Source organism: Oryctolagus cuniculus, chromosome 2, assembly GCF_964237555.1.
Source record: "Oryctolagus cuniculus chromosome 2, mOryCun1.1, whole genome shotgun sequence".
NCBI lineage: Eukaryota > Metazoa > Chordata > Mammalia > Lagomorpha > Leporidae > Oryctolagus > Oryctolagus cuniculus.
The window spans coordinates 127,190,209-127,204,739 of record NC_091433.1 but is presented as its reverse complement, the minus strand read 5'-3'; the positions used below and the strand labels follow the sequence as shown (position 1 = coordinate 127,204,739).

At 42.8% G+C, this 14,531-nt stretch overlaps 2 protein-coding genes across 3 annotated transcripts in view; one reads left to right on the top strand and one right to left on the bottom strand.

Moving 5' to 3' along the window:
* The first annotated feature begins 2,593 nt into the window (after nt 1-2,593).
* Nucleotides 2,594-12,607, top strand: MRPL19 (mitochondrial ribosomal protein L19). Its single transcript, XM_002709700.5, has 6 exons — nt 2,594-2,746; nt 2,938-3,055; nt 6,101-6,219; nt 6,428-6,562; nt 10,239-10,420; nt 10,565-12,607. The coding sequence occupies exons 1-6, from the start codon at nt 2,644-2,646 to the stop codon at nt 10,784-10,786; spliced, it is 879 nt and encodes a 292-aa protein (XP_002709746.1). The 5' UTR covers nt 2,594-2,643; the 3' UTR covers nt 10,787-12,607.
* The window catches only part of GCFC2 (GC-rich sequence DNA-binding factor 2), a 57,026-nt gene continuing 50,283 nt past the window's right edge, over nt 7,789-14,531 (bottom strand). For both annotated transcript variants that reach the window (XR_011386512.1, XM_051842718.2), the window contains one exon: nt 7,789-7,987. Coding sequence is in view for 1 of the 2 variants with exons in the window: in XM_051842718.2 (XP_051698678.2) it covers nt 7,966-7,987 (22 nt within the window). In the remaining variant the exon portion in view is untranslated. The remainder of the gene's footprint in view (nt 7,988-14,531) is intronic.

Sequence of the window (14,531 nt, the reverse complement as noted above, 5' to 3'; positions counted from 1 at the left end):
CAGAAATTGATCTCCCATCGCCTGGTTCACTTTCCAGATGCACGCGAAAACCAGGGCTGAGCCAGGCTGATGTCAAGAGCCTGGAAATCAATCCAGGTCTCCCACGTGGGTTGCAGCGATCCAAGTACTTGATCCATCCTTGCTACCCAACAGGGTGCACATTGGCAGGAAGGTGGAGGTGGAAATGGAACTGGGACTCAAACCCAGGTACTCCAGTGTGGCAGCCAGGTATCCTAAGCAGCACCTTAAGCATTTAAACACTTACCTGCTACTCCAAACACCCATGCTGTCATGTTTTGAAAACAAAATCTATTACTCTTCCTTTGTAAAACTGAACTATGCTTATGTATTGATTAGTTTTTCTTTACTACAACAAGACACCTGAGGCAACTAACCTTATAAAGGTAAAAGAGTTGCTTAGCTCACAGTTTTGGAGTTCAGGTCCAAGATCAGGTGGGCAGACATGCTTGGCCTCTGCGTGGGCAGTGGACCACATGGGACAAGGGATCACATGGCAAGCCAGGAAGCAGAGGGAAATATCTGGTCCAATAGAGCATTTAAAAAAAATTATTTAAGTTATACAAGTTTCATGTATTTCATAGATACAGATTTAGGAACATAGTGAAATAACTTTCTCTTTCAAGACATAGAGAAATAACATAGAGGAATAACTTTCTCTTTCAAGAACTCACAAGGTCACATGAGAACTGGCATAAAGGGTGCCATGGTGAGCAAGCAAGACAGGAATCTTGAGGTTGCCGGTAATCAGCTCACCCATGCCGTGCTCTTTCATTGTGCTCCATGAAGTTGTTTAGTAAAATTGAAAGTGCAGCCTGTTCTTCAACTAAGATAAAGTCAGGGAGGCCTGGTGGATGCTGGCTGTGGAGGAATATGGGAGAAAATGAAACAAGATTCTTTAAGCTTATTCTTTCAGTTTTGTAAAACTCTACAAACCATTCCTTACTCCTTAGAAGGCTGGAGCAACAGGAATACCTTGGAAATGACCAGTAAATCCTGCCTTCCTCCCATGAAAGTCTGTCTTTTATTTTTTTTCTCCTACCCATGGGAAACCAGTTCAAGGAAGAGTAAAGTTTAAGCAGTTCTGAGCATATTAATAATAAACTATCCTCACCACTACAATCACAATAATCTTTGTCTTCCATTTTACTCTTCTTTATGAGTTTGGAGTCTACTTTTTGAATTGGCAGAAGAGCCAAAATTTTGCTAATCTGAAACTTGAGCTATGTGATTCATTGCTATTTATAAGGATCAATTCTTGGTGTAGTCAAGGAAGATGAACTTTAAACAGAAGGCTCTGCCTTTCCACACAGTGCTTTGCCCTCTTGTTAGGCTAATGTAACCCCTTTACCCTGAGGATAGCAAGCTAGAGTATGTGGGGTGGGCTGCATAGGCGGTTGCGGTTTTGAGGATGCGATTTCCTTTTTAGACTAAAGTCAACAGGAAACTTTGGAAGACTTTAAACTGGGGGAAGAGGAAGGTGTGGAATGTGTTTTTGAGCCATCCTCTTTGGCTGCCAGGTGGAGCAGACCTGGGGGTAGGTAGACACAGGAAGACCAGTGAGAAGACGATCCCAGTGATTTCCAGTGATCCAGAGAAGGGATGATCACCCGGATTAGAGATGTGGATGGGAAAGGAGAAAGTAACACAGAGACTCCTGAGATACTTGATGGTGCCAGTTTCAGGAATTTCACCATGGAGAGACAGGGAGGAATCAAGACAGCACTGAGGTTTCTGGTTTAGGGGAAAAAATGGGTGTTGAAGTCCTTCCTTGAGATAGCCAATATGGAGGAGGAAGTTTGAAAGGGGGCAGGGTACATTCAGTACAGCACTGTTGAGTTTGAGGTAGCTTTGGGACAACCATTCAATTGGGTTAACTAACAAGTAGTCAGATAATCACATTACACTACGTGTTAACTCCTTGCAGTAGTTCACCATTGCTGACAGTGTAACTTCCAAGTTTCTCAACAAGACTTACAATTTCCCCTATCCAACTTCACCTCTTCTCCCTATGCCACCAATGATGCGAGGTCCAAACTCAGCTCATTTCTTCAAGGCGCAATGCTGCCTGTGGTCCCGGGGACTTTGAGGCTGCTATTATGTCACAAGCTATTTTCTCCTCCTTTCTGTGCACCCAGCAGAACTAGGTAGGACCAGATGAGTACTAATTAGGTACTAGCATAACACAGTGAGCAAAAGCCTGTATCCATTTCCTCATGGAGCTGATGCTACAATGGCAGAGTTAAATACTAATCCAGTAACTACACAAGTATGGAGACACTGCAAATGAGATCAGAGCTGCAAATGGAATACACCTAGTAGGAATGAGAGCCCAAGTACAGAAGATTTGCCTACAAAATATTAATTTCAGAGGGAGGATACAGCTTTCTAGGCTGGGGAAACATCCTTGAGGAGGCGTGTAAATTAGTATCTTAAGGGGGAGTTAGAGAAATATGCATTCCTTCTGAGGCGTCCTAAGCAAGATGTGGTAGAAAGACACAAGGGGGAAATAATAATAAAAAAAATTGTCCATTTTGTCCCATAGCAGCCGCCATCCGCCCTCAGGTAGCCAGACCTCGTCGCGCTGGAGTCTGGGAGTTGTAGTCCTGACCTGAGGCAGCAGACATGGCGGCCTGCCTTGCAGGGGGCTGTGGGTCCTCCATGGGCCTGACCCGAAGCTTCCGCGCTGCCAGGGCGTTGCTCGCTGCGCCGGCTTCCGTCGCCTGTCGTAAGTGGAATGGGACTTGCGAGGCGGGGAGCGGGGGCTGCTCAGGGCCAGGTTGGGGGAAGGCGCGCCCCGAGGTAACGATCGACCCCGGCATGGATTCCCCATGGAGCCGCGGATTGGGGTGAACTGCGGCGCTCCGCGGGATCTCAGGGCAGCTCTGGAGTCCTGACTTCAGTCGCCTGTTTCCGCAGGGGTCCACACGGAGCCTGGCCGTCTGCAGAGCAGTGGGCCTTCCGAGCCCCGCGCGTTCCAGCCGCCGCCGAAACCGGTCATCGTGGACAAGCGCCGATCCCTGGACCAGGAGAGGAGGTGAGGCCGGGCCGCGGCGGCGGCTCGCTTGCCTGGACAGTGCACGTGGGCGTGCAGATTGTTCAATTCGAACTTCAGGCAGGGATTCCCGCGTTTTGAAGCCCTGGTTCCGTTCCAGAGTTGTTTTTTTTTTTTTTTTCTCCTTGAGGCTTCTCCAGTAGCTGTTTACGGTCAGATCTGTTCTCTCGGAAGACGCTTAACCGTCGGTGGCAATTACTTGGCAAAACTCGCCGTGTTTAGGCAGGAATGCCTGGCAGAAGGTGGTGCAGTGGTAAAAATCTCCGCTAGTCGGTGTCTGAAATTTCCCCTTCCAATGAGATCCTTGGAATGAATGCTGGGAACCTGGGAGGGAACCGGGACATTTGGCTGACCTGATGAAAGTACCTGTAGAGCTGTGGACCTTTTCGAAGGCTTATTTTAGGAGGAAAAACTTGTCCTTGCAGCTTCCTCAACGGGCAGGAGGTTATTGATTGGATTATCTCTGAGGGTTTTTTTTTTTTTTTTTTTGATAACATGTAAATATTCTCTGATTGTCAACTGAAACAAACTTGTATGTTAGGGAACCTAGGAATCAGAAAAGATTTTCTTATTATTTTTTAAGATTTATTTATGTATTTGAAAGTCAGAGTTACACAGAGAGAGGGGAGGCAGAGAGAGAGAGAGAGAGAGGTCTTCCATTCGATGGTTCACTCCCCAATTGGCTGCAACAGCCGGAGCTGCACCGATCCAAAGCCAGGAGCCAGGAGCTTCTTCCAGGTCTCCCACCCAGGTGCAGGGACCCAAGGACTTGGGCCATCTTCTGCTCCTTTCCCAGGCCATAGCAGAAACTGGATCGAAGTGGAGCAGCCGGGACTCGAAATGGCGCCCATATGGGATGCCGCACTGCAGGCGGTGGCTTTACCTGCCACGCTACAGCGTGGCTACAGCCCCAAGATTTCCTGATTGTATGTTGTTTTTTAAATGGAAAACTAATATATGTTCAAAGGCAATGCTTAAGTTCAGTTAAATAGAAATATAAGACTTGTGCTCTGGAAAGCACTTTGGCCGAATGTGGTACATAATGTAGTACATTTGAGGTTGTGCATAGCTCTTCACCAGAAGGTACACAGCTTGAAGGGTTAATACACATGTACAAGGAGACATGGGCAACACTGACCAGAAGAATATTGTTTGTGACAAAAGTTTAGAGGTGGCCTAGATGCCCATCAGTAGGTGAACAGGGCAAATATAATAATAGAATATTATATGGCAGTGAAAATGAATGAACTAGAGCTAACCTTTAAACATGGATGGATTTCAAATTTGTGTAAAAAGCAATCTTCAAAAGAATTGATATGGTAGGATACCATTTTCATGAATCTAAAACCTTACTAAACAGTATGATATATTGTCAAAATATGTATGCGTTTGTAAAGTATCAAGATGTAAGGGGAACATTCTCTGCTTTTGCGAATCAAACTTGACTACTAGGCTGTTCTTGATGTGACATCATCACATATTCTCACTAAAAATATTTAACCTCAGCCTAGGTGTGTGAAACAATAAATCCCGAATCCACTGACAGTCTATGAGATAATAGGGCCTTGACTGTTTAAAAAAGTTGGAGCCAGCGCTGTGGCATAGCAGGTAAAGCTGCTGCCTTCAGTATGGGCATCCCATATGGGCGCTGGTTTGAGTCCCAGCTACTCCACTTCTGATCTAGCTCTCTGATATGGCCTGGGAAAGCAGCAGTACTTTATAATTTGTGTGTCTTTGTGGGTGCAAACTTAAAATCTTTACTTAGGATAGAGTTGATCTTCTGTATATAAAGATAATTAAAAATAAATTTTAATGAAGTATGGGATGGGAGAGGGAGTAGAAGGTAGGACAGGAGTGGGGGTGGGAGGGCCGGTATGGAGAGAACTGCTGTATTCCTTTTTTTTTTTTTTTTTAAGATTTATTTATTTATTTGAAAGTCAGCATTACACAGAGGAGAGGCAGAGAGAGAGAGTGGTCTTCCATCTGATGGTTCACTCCCCAGATGGCTGCAACAGCTGGAGCTTTGCCGATCCAAAGAAAGGATCCAGGAGTGTCTTCCGGGTCTCCCACGTGGGTGCAGGGGCCCAAGGACTTGGGCCATCCTCTGCCGCCTTCTGAAGTGCATTAGCAAGGAGCTGGATCAGAAATGGAGCAGCCAGGACCCAAATGAGTGCCCACGTGGGATGCCAGCATTGCCTGCAGTGGCTTTACTCGCCACTCCACAATTGCAACCCCAGTCACCAAATTTAGAATAGTGATTAACTGTAGGAAGTAGGGAGCAATGTACAGGGACTTCACCTATGGTGATAATTTCTTTCTTTTTTTTTTTTTTTAAACTTTTATTTAATGAATATAAATTTCCAAAATATAGCTTATGGATTATAATGGCTTCCCCCTCCCCATAACTTCCCTCCTACCTGCAACCTTCCCATTTCCCACACCCTCTCCCCTTCCATTCATATCAAGATTCATTTTCAATTCTCTTTATATACAGAAGATCAGTTTAGCATATATTAAGTAAAGATTTCAACAGTTTGCACCCACATAGAAACACAAAGTAAAAAATACTGTTTGAGTACTAGTTATATCCGGTGCCCTGACCAGGACTAGAACCCGGTGTGCCAGCGCTGCAAGGTGGAGGATTAGCCTTTTGAGCTGCGGCACCAGCCTACTTTTGAATCTTGATTTGATGCATTTATAGCTAATGTAATAGTGGGTCAATTACTACTTACCTTTTCCAAGCTCCAGTTTCTTCAACTGTACAAGAAAATGGTGACACCAACCCCAGTCGGTTACAAGGATTAATTTAAGCTCTTGTTTAATGAAGTTGTTAATAACATGCCAGTTAGTACTTAGGAACTGGTAACTATTTTCATGAGCCCTGACAACACTTTTAGAGATAAAGTTGAGTTTCCTTATTTTTAATAAGAATAAAGCATCAATATCGTATTTTTAATTTCTTTGTAAAGTTAACTTTTTGTTGGAGTTCCCTTTTAAGTTAGCTTTTAATTTTCTTTTTCTCCACAGGTTCTTGAGTCCTGAATTCATTCCTCCACGGGGAAGAACACATCCTCTGAAGTTCCAAATGGAAAGGAAAGATATGCTAGAAAGGAGAAAAGTACTCCACATTCCGGAGTTCTATGTTGGTCAGTAAGAACTGGGTGCTTTTGTTATTAGTGCTGAAAGGGCTAGTTTTCTTTGCATAGAGAAGATTGTTTTTCACATATCTGGGTTTTGCCTGGGAGAGGCACTTAACTCCTAGTATTATATGAAAATATTGAGGAAGTTTAGTTACCTAGAAATATTGCTTGTGTCTTCATCTCACGTACACGTTCACTTCTCCTGAATCTGTAGGAAGCATACTTCGTGTTACCACTGCTGACCCATACGCTAAAGGCAAAAGCAGCCAGTTTCTGGGGATCTGTATCCAGAGATCGGGAAAGGGCCTGGGAGCGACTTTTATCCTGAGGAATACTATCGAAGGGCAAGGTGAGCTTCATTGCATAATTTTGGTTGTCTGGGAAGTGTTATGTTGGCATTGCTTTTTGATTCTGCATCCTGGGATGAGACAGCTGGAGCCTGAAAGTGGAAGAGGGCTCTGGGGAAGATGGGCAGCATGTACCTTAGAACTGCAGTACTGCTCAGACACTGTGGGTAGTCTGCTTTCTCTAGAAGGCACCTTTTGTTATGGGACCAGGACGGGGTCCGCACTGTGGTGCAGTGGGGTAAGCCACTGCTTGTGGAGCTGCATCCCGCATCAGAGTGGTGGGTGGAGTCCTGACTGCTCTGCTTCTGACCCAGGTGCCTGGAAAGGCAGAGGATGACAGGTCAAGCATGGGCTGCTACCACCCACATAGGAGCTCCAGATAGAGTTCCGCGCTTTAACCTGGCTGTTGCAGCCATCTGGGGAGTGAACCAATGCATTTAAGACTTCTCTCTTTGTGTCTCCTTGTCTGTGTCACTCTGCCTTTCAGAGAGAGAGGGAGACACTAGAGAGAAATCTTCCATCTGCTGGTTCACTCCCCAAAAGGCCACGGCAGCTGGGGCTGGGTCAGGCTGAAGCCAGGAGCCTGGAACTCCATCCAGGTCTCTGTGTGGGTTCAGGGGACCAGGAATTTGCGCCATCTTCATTTGCTTTCCTAGGCACATTAGTAGGGAATTGGGAATGAAGCCGAGCATCCAGAACTCAAATCAGGATGTTGGCGTTGCCCTCTGTGCCACAGCGCCAGCTCCTAAATAAATAAACCTTAGAAAAGGAAAAGGAACAATAGCCATTAAAGTAGACTTCCCAAACCATGGCATCTTCAGCAGAAGGAACAAGCGCCTCTAAAGCTGTGTTAGGATTAGATAACCCATGAGGACATTAAGACAAACAACTGATGTCTGATTTACTTCTAAAAATGAATGCCTCCATGTTGGTTTATATGAAGCTACTTCAAAAAGTTCATGGAAAACTAGAATTAAAAGGTAAGCTCATTTTTGCAGGAAAATATTTTGAAATCTACACATAGTTTTCTCACAATATGTGTTTCCCTTGAACTTTTGAAGCTGCTTTGTATTGTGACATAAGAGAGTTGCTACAATTATCACTGTTTTAATAAGACTCAGGGGCATATTAAAAAGGCAAAATCATATTTGCATACTGTGCCTAATAAGGCAGAGGAACAAGTGATAAAATTCTAGGAAGATTATGAATTAAAACAAGAGGAGTAGGGTAACATTTTCATGCTTAAGATTTTATGCTTCATAATTCCCAACAGTGAAGTGTTATTATGTTCAAAGAAATTGAAAATATGAGAGCGGTTGCTGTCTTGCTTGTTTTGTAGCAATCTTGTGCTGTGCATGTAGGAACTCAGCAGGACTTGATTGATCACAGAAATTGATGCTTTCATTCAGTTCGTGTACTTGGAGAGTCTGTAAATAGAAAGAAATGAGCAGAGGTGTGAGTCGATCTATCTGGGTAGGATTTTCTTCTTCAGAGTAGAGATATGAATACTTTCTGCCTCCCAGGGTTTAATCACCTTTGAGATACTGTGTATGAAGTACCACATCCAGACTACTCCAAAAGTATTAGCTGCCCCTTGCTGTTCTCCTTACTGTTTGACCATTGTGATCTGCCTTGACCTTCTCCCTCCATACTTCCTGTTTTAGTGGCTTCAATTACTGCTGCTATGAAGCTGATTTCCAAATTGATATCTCCAGGTCTGGCCCTTTCCAAGTTCCAGATTTGTATATACAACTCCCATTCAAAATCTCCATTTGGATGACTTCTAAAAGCATAAAACAAGTTGAAAGCAGAGTTCTTTATTTCTTTTCTTTCCTCGCATAGTCTTTTCTATGTCCATGAATGCTATCACTATATACCCATTTACTTACACCAAGAATCTAGGTGCTATTCTATCTCACACATTGAATCACTGAGTTTTCTTGGCTCAGTCTCCAAAAAATATGTCCCAATTTTGTCTCCTTTTCCTATCCATTGCTAGTACCACTCTTGTCATCATCTTCTGCTGATAGTTGTGCAGTCTCTGGTTTACTTCCTGGTATCTTAGCCCACCTGTGCTGCTGTAACAAAATACCCAGACTGAGAAATTATTTATCAAGAACACAGATTTATTTCTCACAGTTCTGGAGACTGGGAAGTCAAAGATCAAGTTTTCCGCAGGTTTGGTGTCTGGTGAGGGCCCTGCCCTGTTCCATGCTTCCAAGAAGGAAGGGCACAAAGAACCTAAGCTAGTCTATCTAAGCCATTTTATAAGGTTCAGTGCCCCACCTCCTAACATCACCACATTGTGGAATAAGTTTCATTGTGAGTTTTGGATGGGACACATTGAAACCATAGCACCTGGCTCACCAAGTTACTGGGCTCTGGCCAGTTGGCTCTTTTTCTTGTTTTTTTCCAACACAGCGAATCTGTAAACAACCCAAGGCCCCTCCATTTGCTATTCTTCTGCTTGGAGCAATCTTGGTCCTTTATAGTATAAGTTTAAATGTCATCTTCTATTCAAAGTTGCCTCTCCCTAGTCACAGTGCTGTCACCCTGTATTTTCTTCACTACATGAAATCACCTTGTTGATTTGTTTACTTAGTGTTTGTCACCCACTAGAATGTAGGCTTTATGAGAGGAGAAAGATCTTTCCTGTTCTGGTTTTGCTACAGGGACAACTCCTAGATCAATACCTGGAATAGAACAGGTATATAGTAAAATAATGGATTGAGTCTTTTTTTTTTTTTTTTTTTTAAGATTTATTTGATTATTTGAAAGACACAGTTACAGAGAGAGAGGTAGAGATAGAGAGGGTGGTCTTCCATCCGCTGGTTCACTCCCCAAATAGCTGCAACGGCTGGAGCTGAGCTGAAGCCAGGAGCTCCTTCTGGGTCTCCCACGTGGGTGCAAGGGCCCAAGGATTTGGGCCATCTTCCGCTGCTTTCCCAGGCGCACCAGGAGGGAGCTGAATCAGAAGTGGAGCAGCCGAGACTCGAACCAGCGCTGCAGGCCAGGACTTTAACTCGCTGCACCACAGCACCAGCCCCTGGATTGAGTCTTGATATTAAACACTAGATGCTAATGTTGGTCATACATCTCTTGAGTTTACTCCAGAAAACTTCAGAGTGTGCTCTGAGTGTTTGATAATACAGGTGATATATAGTAGACTGGTTCCTGTCGCAGCACCTTGATTGCTCAACGCTGCTCCTGCCTTCCCATGGAGGGTCCTAGTATATTAAAAACAAACAAACAACCTAGGCTGTCTTTAAGCAGGGCTTCTAACCCAAACATAAAATTTTACTTACTCTATCTCATCATTACTCCTATTACTCAACATGGAAGATTAGTTTTTATTCAGGTAACTTGGAAATAAACAGGAATGTGACATAGTGAAGAATTTACTCAGATATTCTCTAAGCTAATGTGTAAGCTAATTCTTCAGAATTGAAGAATATAAAATGGACTTTTTTTTCCTTTGGCTTTAGCATTCTGATTCATATTTACTCATTTCAGTGGATTTTGGTTTATTTCTATTTCCTTAATTTTTTAAAAATTGCAAATTTATGTAACACTTCCTATGTGCCGAACCTTGTGCTAGTTCCTATCTTTAACTGGGAAGAGTGACACATGCAGGCATCTGGGCTTAGTTTGTTAATATGTTTTCTGTTCTTTTTAAAGGTGTTGAGATTTGCTTTGAACTTTATAATCCTCGAATCCAGGAGATCCAAGTGATCAAATTAGAGAAGCGACTGGATGATAGCTTGCTGTACTTACGAGATGCTCTTCCTGAATATAGCACTTTTGACATGAATATGAAGCCAATAACACCAGAGCCTAGTCAAGAAGTTCCTGTTAATAAGGTATAGGTTGCACATTTGGAACTTGAACTTCAAGTATGAAATAAGATTTATCCTATTTATCTTTCATTAATGAAAACTTTAAGGGGATTTTTGCTTATCTGTTAGTCCAATTATTCTTTCTTTCCTTTTTTGTATCATCCTTAGCTGCAAGTAAAAATGAAGCCTAAACCCTGGTCGAAACGCTGGGAGCGTCCAAATTTTAATATTAAAGGAATCCAATTTGATCTTTCTTTAACCAAAGAACAAATGAAAGCAGCTCAGAAGTGGAGTCAACCATGGCTTGAGTTTGATATGATGAGGGAATATGATACTTCGAAAATCAAAGCTGCAATATGGGATGAAATTGAAGCATCAAAAAAGTCCTGATTCTGTGGATGGATTCAGTTACTTGCACAAGACATATTGACTCTCAGAGGATTTATTTGGAGACCAATTTAGCTTCATTTATAAGAACATAGTTATTAAATAAACTGAACGCTCATTATTTTATTAGTATTTTTTGAAAAATAAAATTGTCATACCAGTTTATTACTCTAAAAGAGAAATATTTATAGCACATGATCTACTCTCCATTCCCTTACTGAAGGCAAAGCTACCATAGAAGTCAAAGTATCCCCAGAAGGCCCTTCAGTGAGTATGGAATCTGAGCAAGGGGAACGGGTGGGATGATGTCTTCAAATCATGAAATAACTCATAGAAGAGCAGGGTGTGGATTAAAGAACAACAAGATGCACTCAGTGTCAGAACATTTGCTAAGATCTAAGAAGGCAACTCTTGGTCTGCAGTTGTATCCGTCCCTTCTTACAGATGGGGACACTTTCCTTTATCTCCCTTGCATGTATTTAATTTCTTCTTGTCTGTATATATATGTGTGTGTGTGTGTGTGTGTGTATTTATTCTTAAACATTGTGTTTGGCTTTGAAAAACCTAATAGTAAATACAATAGGACAGTATTGCTGTTAAGCTTCAAAGCTAACATGACAGCCCTAAAGTGAGTATGGCATCAGCTTCCCGGAGAGTTTGCGAAAGCTATTTTTGAGGGAGTTGATGGCTAAGTTTGTTAAGTGAGTTTGTTTTTTTTCTCAGATTTATTTATTTATTTATTTATTTGAAAGAGTTACACAGAGAGAGAAAGGAAGGGGGGGGAGAGAGAGAAAGAGAGAGAGAGAAGTCTTCCATCTGTTGGTTCACTTCCTAACTGGCCACAGTGGGCGAAGCTGCTTCGATCTGAAGCCAGGAGCCAGGAGCTTCCTTGGGGTCTCCCATGTGGGTGCAGGGGCCCAAGGACTTGGGCCATCTACTACTTTCCCAGGCCATAGCAGAGAGCTGGATTGGAAATGGAATAGGCACGACATGAACTGGCACCCATATGGGATGCCAGCAGTGCAGGTGGCAGCTTCACCTGCTACACCACAGCGCTGGCCTCAATTGAGTTCTGTTAAACAATGCTCACCACGGGGTTATAGTGTAGACTGTGTGATGTCGATGTCCACCACGAATCTGGTCACAGGGAGTGAACTGTGTGTTCTGATTATCAGAGTGTAATGAATCAAACTCAAGGTCTTAGTAGATTGAAACAGAATACTTCCATGAAGTGATAGGAGTGCGCTTGCCACTCTGTGCAGTTGGGCATGGATTGGAAAGCTGGGATGTAACCACTCATGGTTAAGGCTGACTGTCATGTAATTTGGGCCAGACTCACCTGGTATGCTGTTCCTCAGGTTAAAACATACAATACTAGCCCAGATTCTGACGAAGGCAACCCCCTGCATGCCTGCCAATTGAATCATGCTTAGGTCTGTCCTCTGGTGTCGCTATGTTGAATCTTCCCTATGCTGAACTATTTTCTGGATTCTGTGTTTTCCAGGACATCTGGTAATCCTTGGCTGTCTACATGGAGTTGAATGGGAGAGACTATAAAGCTTATAAAGTCTTGGGGATTTTAGGAAGGAGTTGTTTTTGGGTTGGTTGGATGGGCTTTTTTGGAGAGTCCCTTAGTGAATACCCACAGGAAAGGCTGCCTGTCTCCTTGGAAGGGGAGGGTCTGTGCCAAAGCAACATTCAGCTGGATCCTCCCTCATTGTCACTGGTGGTTGTTACTCAGCCGGTAACTACTCAACCAGTAACTGATGGACAGCATTCACTAATTGGTTCGCGTACCTCAAAATAAAATTTTAACTAGAACCTGTTACCTGTATTTTTCTTTGTATTGTTAGGAGATAGTCAATTGAAAGCCTGTTCTTTTTTTAACTTTGATACATAGGTAATAACTAAAACTAGACATATAATCAGCTGATAAGTGCAAGTGCTCAAAAACAGCTGACTAGTCCTGCTTTTTATTATGTAAAATTTTGAGTTTTCTCACCAGAAATAAAGCAACTGTTAGCACATTGAGTAGTATATAGTATAGAATTTTGCTATAATAAAATATATATCATTTTCCATTTCAACCATTTTGGCTCTGGTGTGCAATGCAGTGCATGCCAACACCGGTGGGTGGGATTGCTAGATCGTCATATTCTACATTTCCTTGTGCTTTCTTTGTCATACTGATTGGTTGTGTTACTATCCATGTGTTTGCAAAGTTTTCCTGTTTAACTTTGGTTATCTTTTTCTATTGTGGTCAAAGAAGATAGTATGGATGGGGCCGGTGCCGTGGCTCACTTGGTTAATCCTCCGCCTGCGGTGCCGGAATCCCATATGGGTGCTGGGTTCTAGTCCTGGCTGTTCCTCTTCCAGTCCAGCTCTCTGCTGTGGCCTGGGAAGGCAGTGGAGTATGGCCCAAGTGCTTGGGCGCCTGCACCCACATGGGAGACCAGGAGAAGCACCTGGCTCCTGGCTTCGGATCGGCGTAGTAGCCATTTGGGGGGTGAACCAACGGAAGGAAGACCTTTCTCTCTGTCTCTCCCTCTCACTGTCTGTAACTCTACCTGTCAAATAAATAAATAAATAAATAATCTTAAAAAAAAAAAAAGAAGATAGTCTGGTTTCAGTCTTTTAAATTTTTTTTTAAGATTTACTTACTGTAATGCAAAGTGAGAGAGAGCCAGCGAGCGAGCGAGAGAGGGAAATCTTCCATTGCTGGTTGACTCCCCAAATGGCCCCACAGCCAGGTCTAGGTCAGGCCAAAGCCAGGAGCCAAAGCTTCATTCTGGTCTCCCACACGGGTGGCAGGGGTTCTGGTGTTTAGGCCATCTTCCACTGCTTTCCTAGGTCATTAGTAGGGAGCTGAATTGCAAATGGAGTAGTTGGAACTCAAACCAGCAATCCAGTGCGTGATGCTGGCATTGCAAGCAGCAGGTTAGCCCGTTGTACCACAATACTGGCCCCAGTCTTTGAATATTGGCTTGTGGCCATCCTGGAGAATGGTCCGTGTCCATCTGAGAAAACCGTATTGTGCTACTGTTGGATACAGTGTTAGTAGTTTCTAATGTTCTCTCTTCATTATGGACCTACTGTTTAAATATTCAATTCATTTTGACAATGGAATTTTGAAGTTTCTAACTATTGTAGAACTTTTTCTCCCTTTAATTCTGCCAATAATTGCTTCATTTCATCTTGCAGTCTGGTGGATTCATGATTATAACCATTGTATTGTCTTTACTAACTGACCCTCCTCAATACAGAATGTCCTTTGTCTCTATTAAGTTTTTGGCTTACAGTTCATTTTTCTGACATTAGTTTAGCCCCTGCTGCTCTATTGGTTACTATCTGCATGGAACATCTTTTTCCATCATTTGACTTTGAATGGGTTTGTGTCTTTGGCTTTCAGGTGTGTCTATAGGATCATGTTAGGTTTTATTTTTTGTTCATGCTGCCCATTTCTTCCTTTTCACAAGAGTTTAATTCATTTATATTTAAAATATGATTAGTATATGGAAGGATTTCTGTCAGTTTGTTATTTTTTGCATGTAATACTTTTTTGGTGCGTTTTCTCCTTTACTTTCCTTCTTTTTTGTGAGTTGTGTGTGTGCGTGTGTGTGTGTTTGTAGTGAACCACCTTTTCTGATTCACTTCTCATTCTGTTTTGTGTGAATTTGTTACATGTTTTTCTTTGTTTACCTTGCACATTCCTTGACATCTTATTGATACCCACTTACTTTCCATTGCA

Excerpts from the sequence above, each read along its gene's own strand:
- MRPL19 (XM_002709700.5), top strand. The coding sequence starts at position 2,644 with ATGGCGGCCTGCCTTGCAGGGGGCTGTGGGTCCTCCATGGGCCTGACC. Across the intron at positions 3,056-6,100 it reads TCCCTGGACCAGGAGAGGAG|GTTCTTGAGTCCTGAATTCA; the intron begins GTGAGGCCGGGC and ends TTTTCTCCACAG. Across the intron at positions 6,563-10,238 it reads GAATACTATCGAAGGGCAAG|GTGTTGAGATTTGCTTTGAA; the intron begins GTGAGCTTCATT and ends TTCTTTTTAAAG.